An 11897-nucleotide genomic window follows, 5' to 3' on the forward strand; every position below is an offset into this window, starting at 1 on the left:
CAACTGAGCTTCAAAACTACAAAGCCATTAAGGATCCCTCACCTTAGAGCAGGCTTTTTCAGTTTGCATGCATTGAGAAGATTCACAGACCTGCTTAATCCAGATTGAGAGGTGCGTAAACAAAGCAGAATAAAAAGTGAATGCAACAATAAAATATGGAAACAAGACATTTAAAACAAACTTACATTGAAAGACATAATTGCATGCTTTCAAGATATGAAGTCCCATGCAAGAGTAAACACGGTGCTTATTAACTCAGATGTTTGATCATTGCAAACCATACATTTAAGAACACCAATGTATCTTTGAATGACAAAATCTCAGCAATGCTCCAATACACTGACCGCTTGTAAAGCGACCCAAAAAAAAAAAAAAAAAGAAATCAGAGGCTCTCTGAAGAAACAAGACAGATGATCCAGCTAGAAGACAAAGACTATTAAAAAAGCAACAATAAAGACAAGAAAATAAATCGTCATATATACATACATATACCACTGCATAGCATGAATGTTTCAGATGGTTGCATTACTGAATTGTGGTGAACAAATCTGGCCAAAATTAAAAAATATATATATACTTAATTACCAATTTTTTTTTGGAAAATACAAAAGCTTTATAATAAAATAAATTACAAAACAGCACACAATACTCTTATGACAGTAACCGATTATATTAATAATATTTTGAAACTTGTCTAGCACTTTTTCTGACCCTCATTTAAATCAATTAGAATAAATTCAAGAATAACATATGACTTTAATTTCATTGTGCCTTTGAGCAAAATGCACTAATAATTTTAATTGTTAGAGAGAGAGTGAAGTGGCATAATAGATTTGCCACTCGAAGTTCAATGGAGAGGGATTTCTTTTTCAATTTATATTCTGTTTATTTTAAAACATTTTCTTTGAGAGTCGTGTTAAATAGAAGACTTAATCGAAGGTTCGATACAGAGTTTGCGTGTGTGCCAGTTACAAACCATCGCTGCCCCCAGAACAGAACGCAGAACATTAATTCCAGGCGACTGAACAATTTTCTAGGGGCCATGTGTTTAGAGTTTAGAAGAACAGGAATTTATCATATTAAAGTATTTTATTCTCCCTACAAACAAAGCTCTTTATGTTTTCTTTGTTTCAGCTTCTTCCTTTTGATCTCCATTGTCAGAGTTTTACACCATTGTAATACTCCGCAATCTGCTGGGGGAGAAAGAATGACTGATTGTCTCCTTTTGAAAGGCAAAGAATGTGCTAGCCTGCAGCCTGCAGCAGCATCCCTACTGGGAAAGGTACTGTCTGCATTCTCCTCCCTTACGTTTTATTTCTTTTTTTATTTTCCCCGCCTCAACTCTTGAAAACAAAGCTATCCTAGATGAGTCACAAACCCCTAGATTTTAATAGGGAACACAAAACATGACTACTGCGCACTGGCCAAATTCCCAAGACAAATTTAGTGCTAAGCAGAGAACTTCAAGCAACGTTACATGCAAAAGGAAGAGTGCAGGGGGAAGGGAAAGTTCTACTCATGATACACTAAACTCATCTCATTCTGAATGAAAACTGCAAATAATTATTCTAAGCACAAAGTTCAGAATAAAAATAGGGCAGCATTCAAAAAGCTGGTAGTCAAAATAGCTTATACACTTCTACAGTATAAAATTAGTAAATTTATTAAATTTAATATCAAATCCTCTGAGCAAAGGCTTTTTACTAAGACGACTTGGAAACACTTTACAAAAGGCGGGCAATTCTTGATTTGTCCGTGTCAGGTGATTATCCAGCCCATCCCAAAATCACTTCAGCTGGAAGTGCTTAGCTGTGGTCACATGGCACCCCATCACCTGAGCGCAGCCGCGCCTGTGGGTGCTGGACCAGAATTTTTGGTCCCAGCATCACCAGCAAGCTTTCTATCTTGTATTATATTACCACCATATACTTTTATAATCCAATTGAACTGTGTTCTGGATTTGGGCTTTTGCTCTATTCAGGTTGTTTCATTCTTCCTTAACTTGGATAATTGGGTGTTGGCTATATGAGATCTGAATGCCGAAGGGGGGTTTGGTGCCCTCAGTTCTAATTGAAGTCAGAGTCAGTTGAGGTTACTCAACGCTCTGCAAGATCTGGATCTAATTATCACATGAGGCCCTATCACAGCCTACTGATATCCAGAGATACACGTTTTACATATGGAAAACCAATATGCATAGAGGTTAAGAGATTTGCATAAGGTCATCGAGAGAATATGTGGCAGAACTCAAATAAGAGCCTGCTAGTTCCACCCTTTCAGCCTCGAGCTTTTTTTATTACCTCCAATTTTATACTCCTGCAAGAAGAAGTCATTTCCATTTCAAATATTAAATGGGAAATCAGAAAATGCAGTGAACTCTGAACCACATCTCCTTGGCAATCCAGCAAGGCAGATAAGCCATATACCAACCTGTGGGTTCAAATGAGTTAACCAACATATTTACATACAGCTAATGTATGAAACGAGATTGTGGCTGCAGACATATCAGTAAGTACATCTATTTCTATGCAGTGGAATGTATGGATGCACACTTGGTCCCCACAGAGATTATTTGCATGTATTTATATAAATATACATGACATACTGTTTAAAGGGACAGACTGATGTCATTTCAATTGGAAATCACACACTTCTTAACCTAAATGGTGAAAGTATCAGAAAACCGAGGAACCACAAGTTATTTGTTTGTAATCCCCCTTTTCATAAGTAGTTCAGTAGGAAGGGAAGGACTCCGTTCACCTGAATGCTTGCCTCTTGAAAATATGATCACGGGTAAGAAAAAAATTGAAGATGATATTTTCTACTACAGTAATCCCAGCAGATATTTGTAATTCCCAACAGCAGACCAAAGGTTTAGAAGATGACTCAGGAAAAAAAAAAAAAAAAACCACACCCACATTTTTTTTTTTATTTCTTAGGGTTTTTTTAACTTTTCTTTCACTTTTCAAATTTCACCTTTTTCATATTTTGAAAAATTTCAAATTTGTCGATTCTGCATCTATGTTGTATACAAAACTATTTAAAATATCCAAGCAGAAATTAAGTTTTAAAACATCTATAAACACTTAATACTATTTAGAGCTGCTATGCCACATTACCATATTTTGGACTAAACAATACCTACACTACAAAGTAGTAGTAGTTCTGGAATGAGTTTATATGAAAAGAGCACCATAAAAACATGACTGCTTAGCAGAAATCAGGGCTAAAAAAATTATTTAAAATTACACACCATCTATAAACTGTTCAACACTGAGTGAAGTTTCTAACACAAACAAGTCCTACCCTTTAAAAAAAAGAAAGCTATTTCATCTCACTGATATATTTCCATTTCTGTTTTATGCATGCACACATACAGTTCCTGAAGGTAAAAAGGTCCAGCATAAACACAAAACATGAATGAATTTATCATAATTAATGCAGAATGAATTAATCTACTTGTCTATTTGCAAGAAAGCTATTTGGAACACTTAATATATCACCTTCGAATACTGAATATTTGGAGCACAATTTACTATAAAAACATGAAATCCCAACAGTTATTTTAAAATTCATTATCAAATGATAAGAGTAGAAAATAATTTATCAAAAAGAGTAGAGAATAATTTATCAAAAAATTAGTTTTGTACAGTAAGTCATTGGTGAGGTCCTTACCATTCCACTCTCTTCCTCTTGAAGCACTTTTATAGGCAAGGCACAGAAATATAGTTTAATATAAATTAAACTAAAGAAAAAATTTGCGCATTAGAGAAAATTAATAGAGAATTTTAAAGCGTTTGAAGGGAATAGAAATTCCACTGCACCTGGATTTATAACTGCATAGATATATGCTTTTTTCAGGACATGGAATAACCCTGCTCTCCTGAATCACCCTTAATAAGCATCCATCTATTTCGAAAAACTACCCACATGTATTTTTTTCTTTTCTAAAATTGAATATACATTTTCATACTGCATATTTAAAGCACCTCCAGCCTAGCCTCTTCAGCAAAGAGAAGGATAAAGCATAATAAAAGGACATTAAATCCTTATCCTGTGGAAGGCTTTCTCATACAGGAATGAAGACAATCCAAAAATGCTGCCTAAGGATGCTGCCTGAGGACCTTCCCACTGGCACACCGGGTATCCAGACTGCAGATGGGTCAAGTGGAAGGGCTGCAGGGTCTCACTTGCCTACAGGGATCCTGAACTAGGATAATGCCTACAGGCTGCAGGCAGTACCTGATGGACCACCTGAATTACACAAAGGGCTCTCGAATAGAGAACGCACATGATCTTGATGGGCATTTCATCCACCCTACTCTGGGGCAGAAGGTCCTATGCTGAACCTTAGCGATGGAGTGTAGAGACTCAGGAATCACACCCTCTGTACACAAGTGAAGTCTGCCAATGCTTGTGCTCTCTCATGTGTTTTATAATTACCACTTGAAACTTTATTAGTGAAAACAAAATTACAAGAATTATTAAGAAAAAATTATTTGTAAATAACCAATTTCTTTAAAAATTCAGCATGTACAAAATCATACTCCTTTTTAAACACTAATAAATTTTCTTTTTCAAAAGGCAAGTTCTTTCACCATTTCAAAATTCTGATAATGGAACAGTTTATACAGTATTTGCCTTCCTCCTCTTATCCTAAGGGCTAATTCAGGCCAACCTGCCAAAATCTACAGCTGCAGCGAGCCCCAGTTCATAGGAGCTCATAGGAATTCATTTGTGTGACACAAACAAATATGGTATTCTCCAGTTTTATCTGTGCACAGCATAGCTCCTCTCTTCTCTATAGTAACAAAACCTGGAGTTTCCTGGAAAATTAGTCCCCTTCAACACAGTAACAGAGCGGCATATCCTTAGCCACTATCTCTCCTTTAAGGAAAAATTCTCTTTACGAAAGAGACCTCAGATCTTAGCAGGTTAGTGCTCTCATCTCCACAACTTGCCCTCCTCAGAGCTGACAGCATCATTACTACAAAAAGCTGAAGATGACACACAACAAAAGAAATGTAAAAAAAAAACCCAAACAGCACACTATTATCTTTTACAGGCAAACCATACAGCAGATTAGCACAATAAACTGTCACACGTAACTTGAACTTGCTGTACCCAATCCATTGCGTTCCTTATAGCCTAGATGTATAAAACACGTATACCACTTAAAAATAACTACACACACACAAAGCTAATTGAGACACAGCAGTAATTTTTAAAAGGACTTAAATACATGCTAATGGTAAGATATCTAAAGATGGATGTTTTCATTTGCATAAATATGTGCTAGGCACAGAATTCTCCCCCTCCCTGAGATGCTTCTAACATTGCAGATGCAGTTTCTACAATAATTTTTAGTGAAAGAAAACCAAAGGTAATATACTGATTTGTAATGATAGCACAGTTTCTCTAGAGACGATATATTTTCAACTAGCTACTACAAGAATTCTTGCACTACTTTCCATGTTCATGTTGTGCAACAGCACGGTAGAAATACTTTATTCTCTATATGCTAGACTGTAGTAGCAAGAAAATAACACAAACCAGTAGACCAAGCATTGTGCATTCTTTCAATATTCATGGTAATAATCTTAATTCTAATTAGAACAAATAAATTTAAAGCCTCTTAGAAAGAAATCCACCTCTCCTTTTCTTTCCGAACTAAATATTTAGACCGTTGCTTTGCAAGTAGGAAAAACTACGTATTTAGAAGCTTAAAAGAAGAGATATACCATGTTTTCAATTTTGCAATTATAAGGTTTCTGACAGATGCGTACCTTTTTGCTGCTGGTGATACAGTTTCCTTTCTGGTTCCTGATGGGGAAGGTAAAGAGCCACTTGGTTTCTTTGGTAACACAGTTCCATTATTAACAGTAGTCCTTAAAGGCAGGGTTTGTACCAGCGGTCTTGCTGTAAACAAGCATAAGATGAAAACATTGTTTTCATTTGCTTTGCTCCCACCCCCCCCGCCCCCCCCCAGCAAACAGAATAATTAAAAATATCCATGTAGTATGCCATTTTTGTTTCACTATTGCCAAATTCACCACAGATGAGGGTTTTAACAGGGAGGAATATTGATCACCATCATGGTCATTATCATATCAAGCAAATCACCTGCATGTGGCTTAAGCACACAATCCTATAACCCCTCTCATCTGTAAAACTGTCCTAGCTCTAGGAGCTTACTGGTAGTCATGGCCACTGAAAACAATCCTGCTCTCCTAAAAGAGCATCAGTCGCTTGCCCACCTGGACAGCGTTCAGAGGAGTGCTAGAAATGAAGGCAGGCTGCCATCTCAGAAACTCCTGCTCTTCACCCCTCAACGTTCTTGCAGGTTTTCCACAAGCAAATGATCTACTAAGAAATCCCTATCCCCTCCTAAAAGGGTCTTTTTTCAAAGAATGTGGACTTATGTCTGACAGAAAGGAATTTTACCCTTTAGTCAGAAAAAGAAGTTGAAATCAGCAGAACATTGGACTTAATGAGCTGACATTATCTACCTACATTCTTCCTATCAAACGTTGGCTCAAAAAAGGATATACATGTCATACCTGTAACTAGTATTAGAATAACAGAAAAGTCCCCTTCAAGTTAGAAATTAGTTGCAAAAACCAACAGTGGTTAAAAGTCCAAGCAATGAGTACAAACATGCAAACTATAATTGACCATAGCCTGAAAACACAGACACACACATGACCAGTGCTCTCTCTACAGCAGGGAAGAAAGCTTGAATCGCTTGAAATTTGACAGAACTCTGTATTGCAAGCCAGCTTCCTAAAGATGCCAAAAGTCTCTGGGCTCAGAGAAACAACACCCAAGAGAAGGCAGCAGTCACCAGTCACTTAAGGAACACAAGACAGAATTTCACTGAACTCGGAGAGGATGGCAGAGAGAATACCCATGAAATGCTCTTTGAAAAATGACTTCTGAGGATAAATAATCTAAAAAGCCTAACTGAAACATTAACGACTGTATACAGACCTAGGTTATATTATGATAACAACCTACTGCAGCACTGACAGCAAGCATTTATTGGCTTGTTCACCTGTAGTTTTCACACACTGAACAAAAGAAGATAGATGTGAAAGCCTGTGCTTTGAGAAGATTAGGTCAGTAATATGGTCTACTTGGGAATAAAACTTTCAAGACAAACTTTGTCTTGAAACTTTGTTAGAATATACACTTACTTGTTAGGTATTCATCATTTATTTGTTCAGAGGAGGGAAATTTAGAAAACAACCTATAAGGAAATATTGAATGAACGAGGCTTTTTTGGCTTAGAAGACTGAAGGATGACATGAAAACAAGTCAATAAAGAAAAAAAAAGAAGAAAATTTTCTCCATGCTCACTGAGGCTCCAAGAACCTATAACCACAGAGGATTGATAGGGTGAGACAGTATCGTTCCTACCAAGGACAGGAAGAGCAAGGGCACTCTGATTTTACATGAAGCTTTAAGGAAAGGCTAAACAAGACTTAAACTAATTCCTGGTGCAGTCTCATGGCTGTCTTTAGAGCTTATATGAAATACCTAAAATATACTGTACTTTGGCTTCTCATGCCTCTATTTTTATTTTTTATTAAGGGATCCAGATATTATGATCCGATTTACTTCTACAGTATTGATTCTTCCAAATGAAATTCTTTCTACAGTTTCATGCTGTACATTCTACTGCTTGTTTCCTGACTACCTGCTGCAATGCTGTAATTATTGCTATGTAAAAAACTGATTCTGTTGCGTAGTACAGAATCACAGATAGCTACAATTGAGCGGCTTGTAGGCATGTTTCCTGAAAGGATTTCTGTAGCTCACAAAACTTTAATGAGGCTTTGAGATCACAAATTAGAACAACAATTAAAGTTAAGTAAGCAAATGATTAAAATATTTTCCTTCTTTACAGTTACATAAAAAAAATGCCTCTTAAAGAGTAGCTGGAGTGAACTAGCTGCAGTCTGTTTGCTCTCCTAACCTTACGAAATTGAAACTAGCAGCAGCCAGGAATAAACCCTGCAAGGCTTAACAGAGGTTTTGCTTCACATCCAGCACCAACCCGGAACCCATGCTTCTGGAATTACAGATTTAATAACCTAGCCCAATGGTCAGCTAGTGTAGAAACTTACACGGCACACAGAGAAACTATACATTATTCAATTAATCCACTATGTATTCTGGAACTGTTTAGTTCTATTTACAAGTGCTAGTTCACACCAGTGGCAACAGACATAACAGCCAAACAACCCCAAACACGTCATTGCTGTTAGAAGTCAGTAACTCAAAGGCATCGCTATTATTGCTTTGTCAGTAACGTTTATTTTGGAAGTTCTGGTGCTTCAAGGTCTTACCTGTGGTAGCAGGACTGACATGTTTATCAGCCTCAGCAGCAGCTTTTTTAATCATACTCTGATCTATGGATTAATAGGGCTGTTAAGTTTACAAACAAACCAATAATTGCAAAAGGAAAGAACAACAAACACAAGTAAAACAAAGGCAGGAAGCCATACTGAACTCCACCAAGTAGCTGAATTAAATAAGGAAGGGGGAAAACAAAAAAACAAAAACAACCAAAAACCTGAAACACCATCAGCGAAGGAGCTCCACAAATGGACAAGATAAGCAGCTCACTTTCCGTGATGCACGCTGCTTTCAAGCTGCCTAGCTCAAGCCTAGAACAAGAACACGCATAGACTGAAAACAAGCTCAAGCTCTTCTCCATTATAGGTTTGAAAGCCTGAAACTTTATATCTTTAAATCGATTTTAAATCTTAAGTACTCTGAAAAATGTAGTCTTCTGTCCCATGAAACTTCTTGTTCCAGACTTTACATAGTGCATTGGGGATCCTGTTTTTCCAAAGGCACGAACCTCCCCCCGACACACACACCTTTAATCCTGATCAATTTCATCTCTAGATCAAATGAAAGCAGTAGCATACAATACGCTTTAAACCCCAGTTTGCATAGAATTAGATCTCACTTTGCGAGATCAAATTCCACTTTTTACAATTCTAAATGTGGAATTAGTGATTAAGTGATAAATGGAAAGAAAACAGATGAAGTAAAACACAAGAAACCACCACTCCAGTTTTGTCCATGTCTAAGCAAACCCCTCTTCTAACAGTCTCCATCAGGAGCCTCCGTAATGCTATTCCAAGTTAAAATACTGAAATTCAACTTAGTCTTATGCTAAGTAACTGCATGCAAGCCGTTATAAAGTACTTGTGCCTACTACAGGAAAAATAGGCCGTCGGGTGAAACGTATCACATTTGCAGAATAGCTGGAAGAAACAATCAGGATACTTCAGATTCTGTTTCATCTTATGGGGTATGTTTAATAAAGCTGACCAGACACTAATGATACAACTGATATATAGCAAAATTAAAGTTTTTACATAAACTGTTACAATAGCAATTATTTCTAGAAATTAGGTGGATTTAGTTGGTAACTATCAGGACTCATTTCAGTAATTTGTAATGTAAGAGCAATTAACATTTGTAGTCCTCCATTTGCATTGTCGCAGTAAAACTTCTTACACTGTCATTTTACACACACATTAAGAAGTATCCATGCCATATGCACATTTTATTAAAAAAAAATAGAAAATACTCAACACAAACAAAAACCAGCCATAGAAGGCAGAGGGTTAGGCTTACAGCAGCTTTTCTTCAACGCACATTGAACTAGGACTGCAACGATCTGCCACGACCAAGAAAGCATCTCCTGATTTAGACTTCAACTCTGCTCACAGAACCCATGAAAATCTGGTCTGTATTTTGCTAAGTAAAGCCAGCAGACAAGAACTGATTTGGTTACAACTCAGTAATAATTACTAGATTTTATTTCCTCCACACATCAGATAATATCTATTTTACAGGCAACATAAAGCCTCTTAATCCCTTGTACAACCAGGTTTGGTGGAACATTTTATCACAGTGGAGGCTATCCTTAGTAACATTTAACTTATCTGGTATTTTACTTATTAATTTTTTGCAAACAGACAAAGACAAAGTGAGGAGAATACAACAGAAAGGGAAGAGAACAGGAAAACAAGATCACAGACATTTACCGCATATTCTGTCCAACAACTAGCATGGTCAACTAAACCGGCTGTGTAATTCTGTCCCCTTCTTCTTTCCTCATCTCCAGACACAAAACATTGTAACAAACACATCTCAGTTCAGTAAATTAATTCCATAGTTCCTTACCTACTCTGTTAAATCAATGTCTAAAAGTAAATATCTGCTGCAAAGTCACAACATTTAACCAAGATGAAAGGAAGTCCTAATTTCCAGCTGATAAAATTATGAATCCATAATTACACATCATACTTGCAATGTGAATTAAGTTTTTTAATTTATATTTAATTTAATTTTATAATTTAATACGTATCACGATGCCAAAAGAAACAACTTCGTAATTTGGACAACAGAGAGCCTGTGAAGTCATCCATACTTTCTTTCCCCATCTAGGTTGCCACCACTCTTACTCCTAAGACTACCCAAAAATACACCGCGCATTTCTGCTAAGCTGCAGATCGGCACTCTCCCAGCCTTTTGCAGCTTCACAGACTATAGTAAATCACACCAGTTCGGTTCTAATAAACCTTTACTGCTGCGAAGCGCTGGATACTCAACTCCAGCTTTTCTGATCTGTGTACAGACAACCCCGTTCTCGCAGTGCAGGAACCAAGAGAGAGCATGCTGCGGCACACGGGCACAGCACTGCACACTGCCAAGTGGCACCGTCTGTCACACCTGCCACCCCGCTGGCTCTGGATCTGCTGCTCTGGAACAGGGTCAGGCACCAACCCCAGCTCTACTTTCCCTTCGTAGCTGGGCAGCTGGAGCTGCACCATCTCCTCGGTCATGTCAACGCTGTGCTAGCTCAGAGCTCTGTCTTTGGCTATGTCTGCACCATCCAAAGACACCTAAGACATTTTAAATTAAATTAAAATTACATTTTACTTAAATTTAATTACGTTTTTGGATAAAAGAAAAAAGCCTATTAGGTGTTTCATCCACAGAAGACGATGCATTCCCTAAAGAGTTTATAAACTAATCTTGATCAAAAGTCAGGAAGTGGTAGCCATGGTTAAATGCAGATAGTGGATTAAACATTAAGAATATGCAAATGCTTCGCTGGTTCGTGGGAACTGCAGAAGGCTCTCAGATTTAACCACGTGGATTTTTATGTGTTCTTTTCAACAGGTTAATTTTCAAATGTATTTTATTTTGACTTTGATTTGTTGACCTTGAGTATTTCAAAGATCTAAAGAATAACCTGTTTTAGTACATATAAAACACTCATTGAATTGCACTACCTATTTTACATATAGCTGAAACGCAAACCTTTGGTAGGTCCTTTCTTGTTCTGCATGGCCTGCTGTTCCTCTGTAATATTCAAGCGTCGAACCACATCAGCAAGGGCAGATTTGAGCAGCTGGATATCATCTTCCTGCATCTGGACACGTTGCTCCAGAGAGGCAATGCGATCCGTTACCTCCATACTGCTTGCAGCAGAGGCACTGTCATCTAAGTAAAAGAGCAGAAAAAGATGCATTATCAACAATGTGTAGCCATCAAGGAATACCTTATATAACTGGCTGCAGGTAAAACAAAAGCTTTTCTCAGACCTGATGACGTCTTGAGGAAGAAAGTTATTAAGTGACTAAAATGAAGAGATGGAAATAAAAATTAAAAAAAATAAAAAGTACCTAAGTAAAATGTGATAATGAGGTTGGCTTCAGGGCTGCTTAGTGTTAATTGGGCCCTAATATCAATTATCTACATGTCTGAACCAGAGTGATCAACCATCACCCGTCACTGTTCTGCTCAACACAACATTCTGGCACCAGCAGGCATTCAGGTAGGGAGCTATACTTTTTGATATGCTA

At 37.3% G+C, this 11897-nt stretch overlaps 1 protein-coding gene across 1 annotated transcript in view; it reads right to left on the reverse strand.

Annotated features, from left to right (window-relative positions):
* Positions 1-11509, reverse strand: part of EML1 (EMAP like 1) — a gene marked incomplete at its 5' end in the record, with an annotated part of 56406 nt that extends 44897 nt beyond the window's left edge. Inside the window, 3 exons of the mRNA XM_082485785.1 lie at positions 5787-5919; positions 8352-8414; positions 11353-11509. Of these exons, the coding sequence (XP_082341911.1) occupies positions 5787-5919; positions 8352-8414; positions 11353-11509 (353 nt within the window). The remainder of the gene's footprint in view (positions 1-5786; positions 5920-8351; positions 8415-11352) is intronic.
* Positions 11510-11897: the final 388 nt, after the last annotated feature.

Source organism: Vanellus vanellus, assembly GCF_965231255.1.
Source record: "Vanellus vanellus genome assembly, chromosome: 6".
Classification (NCBI taxonomy): Eukaryota; Metazoa; Chordata; class Aves; order Charadriiformes; family Charadriidae; genus Vanellus; species Vanellus vanellus.